This window comes from Sinocyclocheilus grahami, unplaced genomic scaffold (assembly GCF_001515645.1).
Source record: "Sinocyclocheilus grahami isolate Dianchi unplaced genomic scaffold, SAMN03320097.WGS_v1.1 scaffold992.1, whole genome shotgun sequence".
NCBI lineage: Eukaryota > Metazoa > Chordata > Actinopteri > Cypriniformes > Cyprinidae > Sinocyclocheilus > Sinocyclocheilus grahami.
The window spans coordinates 663,517-681,164 of NW_015506171.1; the positions used below are offsets into that span (position 1 = coordinate 663,517).

Genomic DNA, 17,648 nt, shown 5'->3' on the forward strand with positions numbered 1-17,648 from the left:
CACATATATATAAATAAATATATACACATATATAGATAATATATATATATAGATAGATAGATAATATGTACTGTTGATAGTTAATATTAGCTAACTAATGTTAACAAATGAACCTTATTGAAAAGTGTTACTGCATTTTTATTTTAAACGTATTTTGTTTTGTGTACAAATTTTTTTTATTAGAAAACAAGATGATGATTCGCGAGCTACGACGCGTGTGCGATTCGACACGGAAACACGTCTTGAACCACGAGGCTCGGTCTGCACATGAACCTGGTTTCCAGCGCTGCGTCTGTGAAGCTGCCTGTGAGCCCATGGAATTATGGGATGTCTGTGAGATACGATCCTGGTGTGGAGAGCAGCGGAGCGTCCCGTCTGGCCCATGGCCTTCATCCTCCTCCTCTTCCTCCGGTGGTGCAGCATCAGTACAGGCTCCAGGCCCGGCGGAGCTGAGAGTAGGACAGCACTGAGGATGAGGAGGAGGATGAAGACTCGGCGGGACCAAGCTGCTTCCCACACACGCAGGTTCAGTCCATCTTCTCCTTCTGCACCAGTTTGGGTGCGTCGACGAAGTCCCGGCCGTTGAAGAGGATCACGCCGGCCGTCACCACACTCGCTGAGCCCCAGAACAACACATACGCTAGCGTCTCGGTCCAGGTGTCACCTGCGAAATACGAGAACCAGCTACGCTTTACATGCGTTTAAGACACTAGTAATACCATAAACACTAGTATTAACCCTGTAAAGCCCGACTTATGAAATAACAGCGAGAATTTTTTTGTTGTTGTTGTTGAGTGTCATATTTGATGCATCAGGCTTTTATGGCTCACATAGTCTGACATAGTGAGAATATAGAGGAAAAAACTTAATTTTATTCAAAGATTATGGAAAAAAAATATGGATTTGCTGCAGATGCTGATATTTATGTGTGACCGTGGACCATAACACCAGTCATAAGAGTCAATTTTCCAAAATTGAGAGTTATACATCATCTGAAAGCTGAATAAATCAGCTTTCCATTGATGTATGGTGTGTTAGGATCGGACAATATTTGGTCGAAAAACTATTTGAAAATCTGGAATCTAAGGGTGCAAAAAAAATCTAAATATTGAGAAAATCGTCTTTAAAGTTGTTCAAATTAGTGCTCATTTTGTCAGCTATTTTCATTTTAGTCTTAGTCCGGTGTTAAAATGTCCTTGTTAGTTTTTATCATATTTAGTCAACCTTATCCTATTTAGTTTCAGTCAAGTTTCAGTCATGGGAAAAAAGCTTGTCAACGAACATTTTTCATCATAGTCTTCATTAACGAAATTAACACTAGTCCAAATGAAGTTCTTAGCAATGCATATTACTAATCAAAAATTAAGTTTTGATATATTTACGGTAGGAAATTTACAAAATATCTTCATGGAACATGATCTTTACTTAATATCCTAATGATTTTTGGCATAAAAGAAAAAATTATAATTTTGACCCATACAATGTATTGTTGGCTATTGCTACAAATATCCCCCAGCGACTCAACACTGCTTTTGTGCTCCAGGCTCACATGTGATGAAATTCTGCTGCTTGTAATGTAAATCAATGAGATCTTTATAACAGTAGAGCATATATTAATACTAATCTGTGTCTTACCAGCCATCAGGAGACATATGATGCACATTGAGAAAGCAACCACCATGATGATCGGCAGCTGAAAAGGGAAAAAATGAATATCCAGTTATGACGTTAAAGAACATTACATTTAAAATATGCACAAATGAATTGTTCATATTAAGATCAATTACATTCATTTAGAAAACAGATGATATTTTATCTACATTTCATGTCAGCTTTAATACAAGATGTAGTATTTAAAAAAGCATGTTTAAATCCTTGCAAAACTCATGAAGTCTCAGTAATATTAATGCAATCAAATCATGTATATACAAGTCAGAAAAATAACAGTAAATCCTTATTACTGGCTTATTACTTTTATAAAGCAGCAGCAGCAGCAGCAGCATGATGAAAGAAATCAGTGCTCCATAAATACAGTTATGTTGTATTCTGCTGCTGAAAGAGTTGAAAACAAATGCCGAAGTCGTCTAAGACAAGAGTGTCAGTATGTTCAGGGACTTTAATCTGACCCTGCCTGCAAAGAAACTATGTTTTTCTGGGTTCACAGCTCAATCTGGTTCTCACCGTGAGGAACTTCCAGTCTTTGGGCTCATGTAGAGGAGTGTTCATATCTGCCTCTTCCACTGCATAGTTACCCAGAAACAGGTCAATGGAGTCCTGCATAAAGACATGAACCTCTATATCAGATCCTGCACTCTTCATCCACAGCAAAGAAATCAAACACCAAACACGTCTTCCTACTGCAGCGACTTCATCAGCCAGTTTAGTCCCTAGAAAAGGGTTTCCAAACTGGGGTTTGTGAGTAAAATAACAGATCAAAATCAAATAATTAATTAAGCATTAAAAAGGAAACTAAAAAAAAAAAAATGAGAGAGTGCAGAAAAAAAACATGAAAAAAAAAAAAAAGATATATATATACACACACACACACGAGTGTGATAAAATATAAAAATATTACTGCTGTCAAAAGATTAATCGCAAACAAAATAAAAGTTTTTGTTTGCATAATATATGTGTGTTCTGTGTATACTTATTATGTATATATAAACACACACACATAGTATATATTTTGAAAATATTTACATGTATATATTTATATTCATATAATTTATATTATAAATAAATATATTTAATATATAAACATAACCTATTTTTCTGAAATATATACATGCATGTGTGTTTATTTATATATACATAATAAATATACACAGTATACACACAGGACTTTGAGATTCTGTGATCACTGCATTTAACGCAAAATCAACCAAAGTCTGCATAATTTGGAGGAGCTTGCAATTTTTCTAAATTGCCACAGATTTCCCGCATAATTTGGGCCTAGACGCGTCATGTGATGTCATCGCAACAACATGCATTCAGTCGATGCCCACTTCGACACTGCCTTTGCTTCATCCCACTGTAAAGCGCGCATGCTCTCCAAAACACACACACCCTCTCACACAAACATACACACACACACTCTCTCCCTCTCGCTCAGACACACACACACACACACTCTCTCTCTCTCTCTCTCTCTCTCTCACTCACACACACACACATACTCTCTCTCTCACACACTCTCTCTCTCACACACACACACACCCTCTCTCTCTCTCCCTCTCTCACACACACACACACACACACACACTCTCTCTCTCTCTCACACACACACACACACACGCGCACACACACACACACACACACACACACACAGGACCGTGCATGCTCTGAGTGACATTTTTTATCAACCCGTTCACATTTTTGTATTCGCTATGGTGTATATCAAACCACCAAAGACTTTACACATTTTGTGTCAAAAGTACTATTATGCTTAAAGTTCTTTTTCTTATATTATACAATACTAGCTTGTTATAAGCCATGTAATTAAAGCTTGAAATTACAAGGTAATAGTCAGAAAATCATGGATCTTTTTTTAACCTTTAAATAACATTTAAAAGACAAAAAATAAAAAAAATCATGTTTTTTGTTTTGTCATTGATACACCAGGCTTTTATTGCCCATATAATGAGAATATGGAGGGGGAAAAGCAGCTCATTTTTATTCAGAAACCCAAACTGAGCGAAAATAGCAACTTGGTGCACTTTATTATTCATATGGCCAAAATATAAATTACTGTGATTTTTATAACAGTATTTATTACATTTTAACACAAATTTTCTAATGATTTTGATCATGTTGTAGAGATTTTTTGAAATTTGGTTCATGCTGATAATTTAGGGTCCTTAGAAATTCATGTATTAAATATAATAGTTTTATAGGGTTAAAAGGACAACACTTAATTTTCTCTTTTCATTTCTTTTAGTGTTCTCTTATTATAGATTACAGAGCCCAATGATTCAAAAAGGCAATATAAATGTTAGAACAATGTTGTCTGTGTGATGTTTTCACAGCAAAACACCACAAGAAATGCCTCAAATATTAACGCAAAATTTCAGAAAAATCAGTCACTGTAGGCCGCAAAAATTAGAAAAAAAATTCCCACAAAATCCTGGAGGGACTGTTAAATCATATTAATATTAACAGAAAATCTTGAACTGTAAGTAAATATATAAACATGGCTTGTTTAGTTTAACTTTAAGTACTAAACTAAAACAAAAAAATAAAATGATAACTATATAGATGTATTAAAAAAAATAACAAAAATGACAAAAACACAAAATTACTCAAACTTTAACTAAAATTAAAGTGAAATCAGAAAATATATTTAAAAAAACGAATGAAAAATTTTAACAAAAGACATAATAGTATATCAGTGAAATACAGTAGTCAACATTTGAAGTGGCTCAAAAAAGTTCATCAAAGTTGTCCTAAGACAAGAAGTTTTAGGACAACTTTGATGAAAGGTTTTGATCCACATCAAATGTTGACTAGTGTATATTATATCAATAACACTGCTCAAAATCCCTCTACTGAATCCATCAGCTATAAATCTTTACAGTATGTTAAAATACTGTTTATTCTAAGAGAGTTTTGTGTGTAAGCTACACTGTTTGTGTCACCTGTCTGAAACCGTCTGAGAAGTTGTTCTTGTAGTATCTGATCATAGAGTTCCAGCCGTCCATCAGCAAACCCCACTGCGTTCTCTTCCCTGTCCTGAACACACAGAGAACCGGTCATCTTTCACAACCCAACCGAACGCTCCTCTCAAACACAAGCGGAGCAGAAGACGCTCTGCTCACCGTGTGAAGTCGGTCTTCAGGGCTCCGGTCCCGGCGTACTGTTTGGCACAGGCGTTGGCGTTATCTGCCCATGCTGAGGGAATAACAGCTATGAATGAGAAAGTCTCACATAGCCACACTACTGAGTATCAGTGTTAGTGTTTGCTTACCGTTCTTGTATATTTTTTCAAAATCCGCCTGTTCTTCAATCCGCTGGCCCACATGAAGAACTCCTATCCTCTACAGATAAACAAGACATCCAATTTGAGTTAATTTCGGAATGAATCAGCTGTATGGACGGATTGAATGAGTCGATGATTCAGTGAGTCCATATAATATTGACTAATATTGACTGAATCATCTTTCGGAATGAATCAGCAGTTTGAACGGATCGAGTGAGTCGATGATTCAGTGACTGAATCATCTTTCGGAATGAATCAGCAGTTTGAACGGATCGAGTGAGTCGATGATTCAGTAACTGAATCATCTTTCGGAATAGAATAGCTTTTTATTATCGTTGTACAGCTGTACAACAGATTTTTTTTTTTTTTGAATCAGCAGTTGAATCATCTTTCGGAATGAAGCAGATGTTTGAACGGATCGAGTAAGTCGATGATTCAGTGACTGAATCATCTTTCGGAAAGAATCAGCAGTTTGAACAGGTCGAGTGAGTCAATGATTCAGTGATTTTCAGTTCTGCTGTATAATGGTTTAACTGACAATCACAATTATTTTGCTCAAAATTGTACTTTGTACGATTACCGATCATGATTGTTGCCATTTGAGAAATCACATCAGAATTATTGCACATATTAGCACAGACATGGTTTATTTGACCTCATTTAGTTATTAAATTATTAGAAATATAAACACACTTGCTACATTATGAAAACTGGCAAAACCCAAAAGTGAAAACAGTGGCATTCCCAATATTAATTTCAATAATCGTCAGTGCTTTTTCTGTAATGTGGAGAGAGCATGCAAATGGTTGCCAGGTTGTGAAGATAAATTAATCTCGTCTGACTCGTTCATAAAGACAGTCACTTGCTTCATTTCGAGATTTTGGTAAAGTTTTTTTTTTTTTTTAATACATTTTCGTCTCGTCTTTTATCGTCAATGAAATTGCATGTTGATGTAGTCACAGTTATCGTTTAGGGATGTAACGATTCACTCAACCGTACATGCAACATGAGCAGTTTTTGATCTAAATTAGATTGTATAATTTCTAAATTTTAAGCAAAAACAGAATGGTTTGACTTCAATTTTGTGAAGCTATGCATAAAAAATATCTGCATGAAACCAAAACAGCAGACGAGCTGAATGAGACGCAGATTCACTCTCTGCCAGCAGGTGGCGCTTAAAGCATTTCCTTGGTTTCTGCTGTAAACAAAGCAGCGCTGCACTTATGAACTTTAATATGCGTTATACAGAGGCAAGATGAAAAGAAAAAATACCATCTAAACACAGTAAGTTCCCCTCAGACATGCATTCATATAAACTCCTACACCGAAATGAATCGTGATTTGTTTAGCATCTCAACCGATTTGAATCGTCACATTTTTGAATCGATTTTCAACCGGCTCGCGGTTAATCGTTACATCCCTATTATCGTTTATTGACCTTATTGTCATCTCTTCATGGTCTCATTTTATTCATGGGGAAAAAGCTAGTCAACAAACATTTTTCGTCACAGTTTTCGTTAACGAAATCAACACCAACCCGAACTCATTCTGTATTTCCGCCACCATGTCCACCAGGATCTGCAGGCGATGCCACCTCATACGGCTGCACTCCTTGTGGAAGTCAAACGCAACGTACCTGCAGACGAACAGAGCCGTGGGTTTAGCTCTTGTGCTTCAGCATTAGCGTTTTATGAGATTTCCCAATCGGCTCACTCACTTGATCATGCCGTTGCCCAGACTGTCCACCATCTTCGCGAAGGCCTGTTCCAGCGGCTTTTCTGAACCTTTTTGATTCACCAGGTTCAAAATCACTTGCTTGCCGTATGTGATGATCTGAGAGTCGAAATGCCTCTGAAAACCATCCAGCTGTGAGAGGAGAGACAGCGTTACACAAATAAACACACAGAATAATGTCAGACTAACTAATATAAGTGCTATCTAACCAATTTTACAAATGCGACCCTGCAGCACAAAAGCAGTGTTAAGTCGCTGGGGGATATTTGCAGCAATAGCCAACAATACATTGTATGGGTCAAAATTATTGATTTTTCTTTTATGCCAAAAATCATTAGGATATTAAGTAAAGATCATGTTCCGTGAAGATATTTTGCAAATTTCCTACCGTAAATATATCAAAACTTAATTTTTGATTAGTAATATGCATTGCTAATAACTTCATTTGAACAACTTTAAAGATGATTTTCTCAATATTTTGATTTTTTTGCACCCTCAGATTCCAGATTTTCAAATAGTTGTATCTCGGCCAAATATTTTCATATCATAACAAACCATACATCAATGGAAAGCTTATTTATTTTCAGCTTTCAGATGGTGTATAAATCTCAAAATTAAAAAAAATTGACACTTATGACTGGTGTTGTGGTCCAGGGTCACAAATATTCTTGATACAAAATTTCTTATTTCATAATAGAATACAGATATCAACACATCTGAGATACTAGTGTTTAAAAGTCAATCAAACAATGCTCATTTTCATATCTAAATCTGTTAATGCATTCAAATGCATACACTGGTGGCCAAAAGTTTGAATTATTGGTATTTTTGCTCACCAAGGCTGCATTTATTTGATCAGAAATACAGAAAAAACAGTAAAAGTGTGAAATTTTATTATAAGTTAAAATAGCTTGTTTTCTATGTGAATCTCTGTTAAACTGTAATGTATTTCTGTGATGCGCAGCTGTATTTTCAGCATCATTACTCCAGTCTTCAGTGTCACATGATCTTCAGAAATCACTATAATATGCTGATGTGCTGCTCAAGAAACATTTCTGATTATGATTGTCAATGTTGAAAACAGTTTACGTACTGGAGTAATTTTTCGTCATTTTTGGCTTTTTTATTATCATTTCTTTGAAGTACTGAAGCAGATTTGTTCTAATATTAACATCTGAAAAACCAAATTAACATTGGTCTGCCAAATCTACCAACATTTTTTTTTTAGAGTCAAATCAAAACTTTAGTTGAAAACAAAGAAACATTTTCAGTACTTTACAACAAGGTTTAATTTGTTAACATTATATAACTGCACTAGATGAACTAACAATAAATAATACTTCAAGAGCATAAATTTTTTTTGTTAATATTATTTTCAACATTTGCTAATGCATTTTTAAAATCAAACATTCTCCACTTACATTACTTAATGCATTGTCATGTTCGTTTTCAATGAACAACTGTATTTATAACTAACATAAAAATGAATAATGCTGTAAATTGCTCACTGTTAGCTAATGTGTTAACTAACATACAAATGAGATCTCACCGTTACGTGTTACCAGATGTTTAAAACCACATCACACCATCATGAACATCCTTACTTGTCACTTACTCTTAAACAAAACAAAGAAATAAAGGTAAAGAAAGTGAATCTCACGTGATTGACGCTTTTGCTGATCTGCGGCTTTGGTTTGTACTTCAGGTTTGGTCTCTGAGACCAGTAGAACGGGATGGATCCTCGAGTCTGTGGAAGAGGATAATTCATTCGTTTATAACATGTCTTATTAGAAATGTTGGGATTAATGCACTTCAAAATGACATGAAAACTACCAATCCACATTCAGAATGGACGAAATCAAACAAAACAACAACATTCCAGTAGAACAATCTAAAAATGGACATTTAATTTTTACAGAAAGTCTCCTATCATTTAAAGATGCACAATTAACTGAAATAAAACTGAAATCACAATATGGTTTAGTTAAAAAAAACTGATTTAATTAAATAAATTTATGCACCGCATGTTTCATTAATATGAGAGCAGCTCATTATCCACCGGTATTTACATTATTTCATCTCCTTTTGAAAATAAAAATTACTGTTGGTTTACAATAATAGTTCCTTATTTGTTTTTATATAGTAATTTTTAAGTTCTTAATTGGTGTAGTAATAATAATAATAGTAGTAGTAGTAGTAGTAGTAGTAGTGTTAATAACAATTATTATTATTATTATTATTTATTTTACAGCCATATCGATTAGGGATGCAACCGAAATTATTCAGCCGAAAATGCGAAAAATCCGAATAAGCGAAATTACCGAATAAATTGTACCGAACAATTATTTGGATTGTACCGCCAAAATAAAAGTTGACAAAAAGCAAGAACTCATAAATTCATAAAATGTTAGTATTGTAATTTTACTGTTGTCCTGTAAAACAACATAAAAAGTAAGAATAATAATGATAATAATTACAACAGCTCTGTTAATACATTTATACATTCACACAGTGTTCAAATTGGGATCTGTAATATTTTCTAATGTTTTAAAAGAAGTCTCTTCTGCGCAGCAAGGCTGCTTTTAATTTTACAGTAAAAAAAAATTCATGCCTGATTCAAGAAGGGGGTCTGATCGCCCAAAAATATTATTTTAGTAACTTACAAATTTTAAGTTAAATTGTGCTTTGTTGGTATAATGTCTGCTAGAATGTAACATTTTTTTTTAGTGTTAAATATTTTTAAAGTGTTGTTTTGTAATTGATTTTTTCTTTGAAAAACAAGATGAAACAGTAAAAAGCACATTTTGGCTATTTAATTAATGCAATGGGGAAAAAAATGGTCAAAATACATGGGGAAAAAAACTTTAAAAACCATGTTTGGTATTCAGCCAAGGATTTTCATTTCGGTGCATCCCTAATATTGATATATAAATCACAATATTTTGGCCAAATTGTGAAGCCCTACAAACAAGCACAGCGAACTTTGAACTGCATTTTAATCAAAATTTAATTTCACAATCACAAAAATCACGATTAGTTTTTTTCCCCAAATCATTCAGGGTGCCGACCATGTTTTTTTTGTTACTGGATAGAAATGGTAAAGCCACCCTATGCCATTTTTATAGGATAGTTTAATTAAAAAAATTTTTTTAAACATTTGTTTTGATTATCAATCAGGCTGGTTTTGTTTTAGACACCTGGCAACCCTGATCTGAGCAGTTTTTATTATGTTAGACTTGAATCGCATTTGTCAAGCAATATCTAAATATATATATATATATATATATATATATATATATACACACACACACACATACCATTTGTGACCCTGGACCACAAAACCAGTCTTAAGTGTCAATTTTTCAAAATTGAGATTTATACATCATCTGAAAGTATGTTCATCATCTGAAATATTTGGCCGAGATGCAACTATTTGAAAATCTGGAATCTGAGGGTGCAAAAAAATCCAAATATTGAGAAAATCATCTTTAAAGTTGTCCAAATGAAGTTCTTAGCAATGCATATTACTAATCAAAAATTACGTTTTAATATATTTACGGTAGGAAATTTGCTAAATATCTTTATGGAACATGATCTTTACTTAATATCCTAATGATTTTTGGCATAAAAGAAAAATGGATAATTTTGACCCATACAGTGTATTGTTGGCTATTGCTACAAATATCCCCCAGCGACTTAACACTGCTTTTGTGCTGCAGAGTCACGTATATCTTTTCTGTATGTGGTAATATATATGGGGAATATTCTTCACATTAAGCCACCAAAATAAATAGGAACAAAATCATGATTTTCATGTTCTGGCGGTTTCCTTGTCTAGCATATCACCCCTTTATTGACAAAAACTGGATGATTTACTGGTTGAAACCTCGGAGACTGGAAAGTTTCATATTGGCAGAAATGTGAAAAATTTAATTCCTGAAGAATTATTTTTTTTAATGCAACATAAATACATCTCTGAGGCCTGTTTAATAAAAAAAAAACAAATCTACATTAAAACCACAAAACCCATGTTAAATCCACAAAAGTGTGACTTCTTCAGAACATTGTTCTAGTGAAGTTTGCTTGATTTATTTAACAAACTAACCTATAAAAGGGCGAATCTCACAAAACCCATCAAGAACATGGTCACACCCTAAAATCATTCAAATGAGGAACAAAATCATAATTTTCATGTTTTGGCGGTTTCCTTGTATAATCACCCCTTTATTGGTTGATTTACTGGTTTAAACATCAGAAAGCAGACTGGAAAATTCTCGTATTGGTAAAACAAAGTAATCCCTCAACAAACGGCTCAGCATATGAGCATAAAAACTGATATTACCATTTCAGAGGCTTACCTGAACAAATGAGGCTTTTGCTCCATTATACTGAACAATCTGCTCCGTCTCAACAAAGTTGGCCGCATGACCTTCAGAGTCAATACCTGGAAGAGAAAGAGAGCGTTTAGCAGCGTATGGAGAAAAGACAGGCACCGTCTCAAAGCATACGAGCTTCACCTCTGATGTAGTAGCGGACGCCAGCGCGGAAACAGCTCCTCCTAGAAATGATGTTCCAGTCGAAGATTTTGCCGTTGATGCAGCACGACTTCATGGTGATGACTGAGAGCGGAGATTAAGGACTGTGACGTGTGGAAGAGGAAGTCAATGCATGTATGAAAACTAGGGCTGTCAGTCGATTAACATTTTTAATCGAATTAATTACATGATGTGTCGATTAATTAAACGCTAATTACATTTGGCTGTGAAAATACCCCCAAAAGATTATTTAAAGCTATTTTTGTGTTAAATGAGAAAGTATCAAGTAGACGTTACAAATAGTAGCTTTAGAAAGAAAAGTTTAGGCTACAACATAAACTATGGAACATAAAAGAAGATGATTTGAGAAACATCTCAGATTTTTTTCGTTCATGCAGTGGAAGTCATTGGTAACCAAAACAGCTTTGTTACCAAAAGTCTTCAAAATACCTTATTTTAATGTTCCACAAAAGAAAGCAAGTCATTCAGGTTTTGAGTAAATGATGACAATTTAAATTTTTTGGGGGACTATTCCTTTAAAGTTTGTTTTTAATTGTTTTAATAAAATAAAAAAATGTACTTATGAGTCATTCATTCGTTTGATTCGTTCAAACGGCTGATTCATTCAGGAATGAAGTAAACGGCTCTGTTTATGAATGGGTCTTTGAATCATTGAGTCACACGATTAGTTCAAAACGGCGGATTCATTCAGAAACTGAACACCGCTGTGTTGCTCGGAGATGCGCAACAATTCTCCTGTGGCTTTAAAGGTAATATTACACATACAGTAAACATACACAAAACTGTAAAAGGGACAGTACACCCAAAAATTTAAATTCTGTCATCATTTACTCACCCTCATGTCGTTCCAAACCTGTATGAGTTTCTTTCTTCTGTTAAACACAAAAGGATGGATGGGTAGAGGGAAGGAAGGACATGAGGGTAAATAGTGACAGTATTTTCATTTTTGGGTGTACTATCGCTTTAAGGCTCAAAACATACTGTAAATTGGAGCTGCACGATTCTAAAATAAATTGGGAATCACGATTTTTTTGTAGGGGTGCTCCGATCAGGATTTTTGAGGCCGATCACCGATCACAGAAACCAGTATCTGCCGATACCGATCTTTTTAAAGCCTTCTTTATATAATTTATAACTATTTATAGTGATACTCCAATCAGGATTTTTAAACATTTATTCAGGGCTTGAATTTCATTTTTGAAAATGGGGGGAATTTCCCTCTTAGGTGACTCTTGTGAGAGAAGCATCTTTCACACAGGAGTCCGCTACTGATCCGTGGCTGTTTACCACAAACACAACATTTATCCATTATTTTGATTTCAAATCCAAACATTGTCACTGAAAATGCCTTTTCAGCATTGCAATTCTTTTTTTACACAGTACAGTAATACAATCTTTCACAGTCATGTTTAAACAATAAATATAAGCAACACATTATTCAATACTTTTAACTTACTACTTACTTACTACTTTTCTTACATTATCACAAACTTACCATTGATAGAAATCGTCAGCTCTACTGCCTTTCCTTTTGCATTGAAATCTTTATTACAAGCAATCCTGCGGTTCATAAAGAACTTTGTTTTCCTACCTCCACGAGTGCCATCTATTATTGCCTTGTTTATCTAAAAGTGATCTTTTCCTTTAAACCTAGCCAACTGTGACTGTGAAACACAGTAGACTTTAATAATATGCATTTATGGTGTAATTACTACATTTTCGTGTCAATCCACGTTCATATTTACTGCAAACAATGTGCTTTTACTTTAATTCAGCGCTTGCAGCAAACATAGACTCGGTGCGGAAACGATCTCTGCACTGCTACAGACGCACCACTCCTGAACGCACTGCTGGACCGCAACGGTGTGCAGTGTGCACGCTTTAATCCGTTAACATGAGCGCGGAAAAAATACGCACCACATTCGCACTGCAAACGGAGTAATGTGAACCTGGCATTATGTGTGTGCGCTCCGAGTTTGCATCAGGAGAGCACGCGGGCACTGAATGGTTAAACACTGGCAAGAATTAAAAAGTAATGCAATTTATAAACTTTAGTGACGATGTGACACTGCCTCGATTGTGCAAGTGACTATTCCTGTGTCAACTGTGCAGCGTGCAGCTCGCTTATAGACAGACGCGATGTGGTGATTTTAAGACATTTGCGTATTTTGAGAGAGAGCGCGCATGGTGACTCACTCACGCGGTTTGTGAAATTACGTCTCACACAAGGTTTTCAAATTACTTTACAAGTTATTTAATGAAGAAATATGAAGGGGAGTACCTCACCTTCAGCATTATAATTATTTCACCCGCGCCGGACAGAAACTGAGATGGTGCCGCTGCATGTCGTGCCAGACCTCTCACAGCAGCGTCATCAGTTTGAGATCGGCCTTTTTAGAGACCGCCGATTAAACATCCAAAAGCGAATATCAGCCAATCAATCGGAGCACCCCTAATTTTTTGTCTCAAATACAGATCACGATTCTGAACTAAACCAAATAATGTGTGATTTACTAGAGGCTGCGACAAAATATTAATTGCTGCAGTCCATTTAAAAGTGTTATTAATTCATTTTCATGAATTATTACAAATTTAAATATATATTTAATAAGACAATTTTTTTATATTAAAATTATGAAAAATAGGTTTGAATGAATGATTCAATGACTCACTCATAAATACTTCACTTGTTTCACTACTGGATGAATCAGTTTTTGAACGAATCTCTTGAATGAATGATTCAATGACAAATACATTTTTTAACAGTCACTTGTCGCCACCTAGTGGAGAAACAATGCAATCGACAACATTATTTAAAGCGCCAGTTACTTTCAAAGGTAATTTGCTCTATAGACATCAATATTTATATCCAAACTATAAACTTTGGATATATATTTCTGTAATAACAGGAATGACTGTAAGACAGAAATAATACAGTGTGGTTGAAAAGACTGCTGTTTCTTACCTAAACATTATAACTGCGATCTTTTACATTTACATTTAGTCATCTAACAGATGCATTTATCCAAAGCGACTTACAAATGAGGACAATGGAAGCAATCAAAATCAACAAAAGAGCAATGATATGCAAGTGCTATAACAAGTCTCAGATAGCTTAACGCAGTACACTTTGAACTTTTAATCTTTTAATGATTAATCGTGCAGCTCTACTGTACCCTATCTCACACATCATTGTGGTCTGATCTCTGAAAATGCTCATCTGGTTAAAGGATACAGCCGTGAATAACAGGGTAGACGAATTTGTGCAGCTGTAATAGAAAACACAACGTCAGAACCGGAGCACAGTCATGAACTCGTTCCTTCTTTAGATTTCTCTACATAAAATCAGGCCTAGAAACTTGTGCAGATTTCTACACGTTTTTCCAAAAATGGGTTAGCCTTGAAACAGCAGCTGCAGCTAAAACAATCTTGCGTTTACCTCAGGCTGTGCCATGAATTCTCTGAGCAGATGACCGTTCCACACGAATCTCTGATCCGCCTGCATAAAACCATCATATCAAGCTATAATAATTCCATACTTTGTGAGAATACACAATTCTAAAGGGGTCAAAAATAAAAACATTAAATTTCATGATTTTTTTCCCCCTTCTACAGTCTCTCTTTTAATGTTTGAATCAGTCAATGCGGTAGGGATTATTGATTTTATTGGATTTTTAATTTATGTTCATTTATTTATTTATTCAGTGACTATTCAGATGGATGTACTGTAAATTTCATACTTTTTAAGGACAAATTAAATAAATAATGTTTTTTAGCTGTCAATGTCTTGTATTAGAAACACTTCAGAGTTTGAAAAATGACTCTTTCAAATTATCTCCTTTAATTTTTAATTAATTTGACAAAAAACTAAATAAATAAAAAGCTTATGGCTTGAATACATCTGCTCGCAACCACTAAAATATGAAAATATTTGGCAAAAAGTGATTTTTTTAAATCAGTGTTTTTGTCTTGTTTCAAACGTGTAAAGAATCTTAAATCAAGATGCATTTACTTGAGAAGCAAATGACAAAATCTAATTTATAATATAATTTTTAATGAGAAATTGATCACAATGAAGTGAGCTCATGATTAAAACAAGAACAATCTGTCAATGGGTTCAGAAAAACTCCTTTCATTCAACAGGTAAACAAACTTATATACCCCACTGACAGATACTTGTTCTTGTTTTAAGCGTAACGCAAAGTAAGGGATTAATCTGAATTTTTCTGCATTTTAACTATAGAGTCATTCCGTGTCAAATCAAACAAATATTCCTGGTTAAAATTTTTGATTTTGCTAATATTGTTTCTGAAGAAAGATAAACATGTATAGTGATGAAAGCCAAAATATTAAAAGCCATGTATGAATATTTACGGAGTAATCCAAATGGCAATTTTCACCTGCGATATTTAGGGCCAAATTACAGGAGGGAAAAAATGACTTCAGAAAGATGGCAGCATCACGATGTTATTTTTACACAGAGATTAGCAGGTCTATTAGTAAAATCTGTTGACTTTGGCAATCTTTGTTGCATTGTGCACCAATGGTGACCATTCAAAAATGGGGAAACAGCACTTTTAAAGTTTTTTCTCCAATGTTTGCATGCCTGTAACTCAAGAAGTATTGAAGATATCTTAACGCCCTTTTAGATATTGGGTCTAAACAAACTTACCTTTTGGCATCTTCAGTTAATATTCATGCATGGCTTTTAAAATTTAGTTTAATCCCTATACATATCTGTCCTTTTTCAGAAAAAAATATTAGAGATGACTAGTCACGTCTGATGCAGTTGCATTAAACACTGTATTCAGAACAATAAAACAGAGGATTTAACATCAAAATTGTTTCTCCCTTTAAATACTTATCAGGTCATGAATAACGTATGCAATTTTACATGATTTATTTGAAAGAATTAACAGCAGTTTCATGTCTATCCTTATACTGTTCAACTGGTAAAGGTTGATATGAAATTTAGAAAGTAATTAGTAATAATGCAATACTTTTTACAGAGAGTAATAATTAGAGTAATGTAATTACACTGATGAAGGTGTAGTTAGTAGCAAGTAATTACTTTTTTCTTTCTTTTTTTTTTTTAAGAGTAAGGTACTTGAAAAACAATGTTCAAATATTTCTCTAGGGACGTTTGGTTGATTTATTTGACAAACTAAAACTTCAAAAGGGGCGAATCTCACAAAATCTTTCAAAAACATGGTCACGTCTCAGCCTAAAATCATTAAAATATTTCTAAAAACTATTTTGCTTAAAGAAAAGGGAGCATGTTTAAGGAACCTATATTCCATTTTATTTCTATAATTATTTGGGTAAAATGTGACCTTTTGTGATTTTTTTTGCCAATCAGAATACATACATTTCCAGCTAAACAGAAATATCTCTGCTCAAAATTCATTTTGAGGCATTCAGTGGTTCAACGTTGCGGTTTGGTTGTGTTTGGGTCAATCTGACCCGGAGAAGATTTTCTTTTTCCCGAAAATACTAGTTAATGTTATTGCATTGGACTCAAACTTACTGACTTTGTTTACACAGGGTATAAGTACTTCTCAGAAATTTGGGGGGAATTTTCATAATTTTTTGTGGGTTTTATTTCACCATGTCACACTTGTGGTGTTCCCGGTCAAAAACGACCGGCCTCCAAACAATTGCTTATAAATCTCTCATTATGCTATATTATCACCAAATATTGGATTCAATCTTTTTATTAACTTGTTTCATTTATAAGCAATTGTTTGGAGGCTGGTCATTTTTGACCGGGAACACCACGAGTGTTAGAGGAATCCGAACACAACCAGAGGGTTAAAGGTGCAATAGAATGCATTGATACAATATTATAAATTGTTCTCTGATATCTACATAGAAGGTATGTGGCTTAGGTAAGGGCAAAAACATCTCCAGCAACGGTTTTACATGTCCATTTATAACCCTAGGATTTGTCCCTAGAATGAAATGGTCTGTTTTTACTTTATTTGGAAGGCTCATGAATAATAATGTTGAGCTCTGCTCTGATTGGCTGTTTCACAGCGCGGCTCAATGTTGAGCACTGCTCTGATTGGCTGTTTCACAGCGCGGCTCAATGTTGAGCACTGCTCTGATTGGCTGTTTCACAGCGCGGCTCAATGTTGAGCACTGCTCTGATTGGCTGTTTCACAGCGCGGCTCAATGTTGAGCACTGCTCTGATTGGCTGTTTCACAGCGCGGCTCAATGTTGAGCACTGCTCTGATTGGCTGTTTCACAGTGCGGCCCAATGTTGAGCTCTGCTCTGATTGGCTGTTTCACAGCGCGGCTCAATGTTGAGCACTGCTCTGATTGGCTGTTTCACAGTGCGGCCCAATGTTGAGCTCTGCTCTGATTGGCTGTTTCACAGCGC

At 34.8% G+C, this 17,648-nt stretch overlaps 1 protein-coding gene across 1 annotated transcript in view; it reads right to left on the reverse strand.

Moving 5' to 3' along the window:
* Window positions 1-76: 76 nt before the first annotated feature.
* Window positions 77-17,648, reverse strand: part of LOC107565309 (phosphatidylinositide phosphatase SAC1-A-like) — a 25,665-nt gene continuing 8,093 nt past the window's right edge. The window contains exons 5-18 of the mRNA XM_016250530.1: window positions 15,938-15,947; window positions 14,705-14,783; window positions 14,501-14,534; window positions 11,227-11,328; window positions 11,068-11,153; window positions 8,370-8,456; window positions 6,693-6,841; window positions 6,473-6,611; window positions 4,964-5,033; window positions 4,815-4,887; window positions 4,635-4,728; window positions 2,182-2,274; window positions 1,636-1,693; window positions 77-664 (exon numbers count right to left, since the gene is read on the reverse strand). Coding sequence (XP_016106016.1) covers window positions 528-664; window positions 1,636-1,693; window positions 2,182-2,274; window positions 4,635-4,728; window positions 4,815-4,887; window positions 4,964-5,033; window positions 6,473-6,611; window positions 6,693-6,841; window positions 8,370-8,456; window positions 11,068-11,153; window positions 11,227-11,328; window positions 14,501-14,534; window positions 14,705-14,783; window positions 15,938-15,947 — 1,211 coding nt within the window. The 3' untranslated portion in view covers window positions 77-527. The remainder of the gene's footprint in view (window positions 665-1,635; window positions 1,694-2,181; window positions 2,275-4,634; window positions 4,729-4,814; window positions 4,888-4,963; window positions 5,034-6,472; window positions 6,612-6,692; window positions 6,842-8,369; window positions 8,457-11,067; window positions 11,154-11,226; window positions 11,329-14,500; window positions 14,535-14,704; window positions 14,784-15,937; window positions 15,948-17,648) is intronic.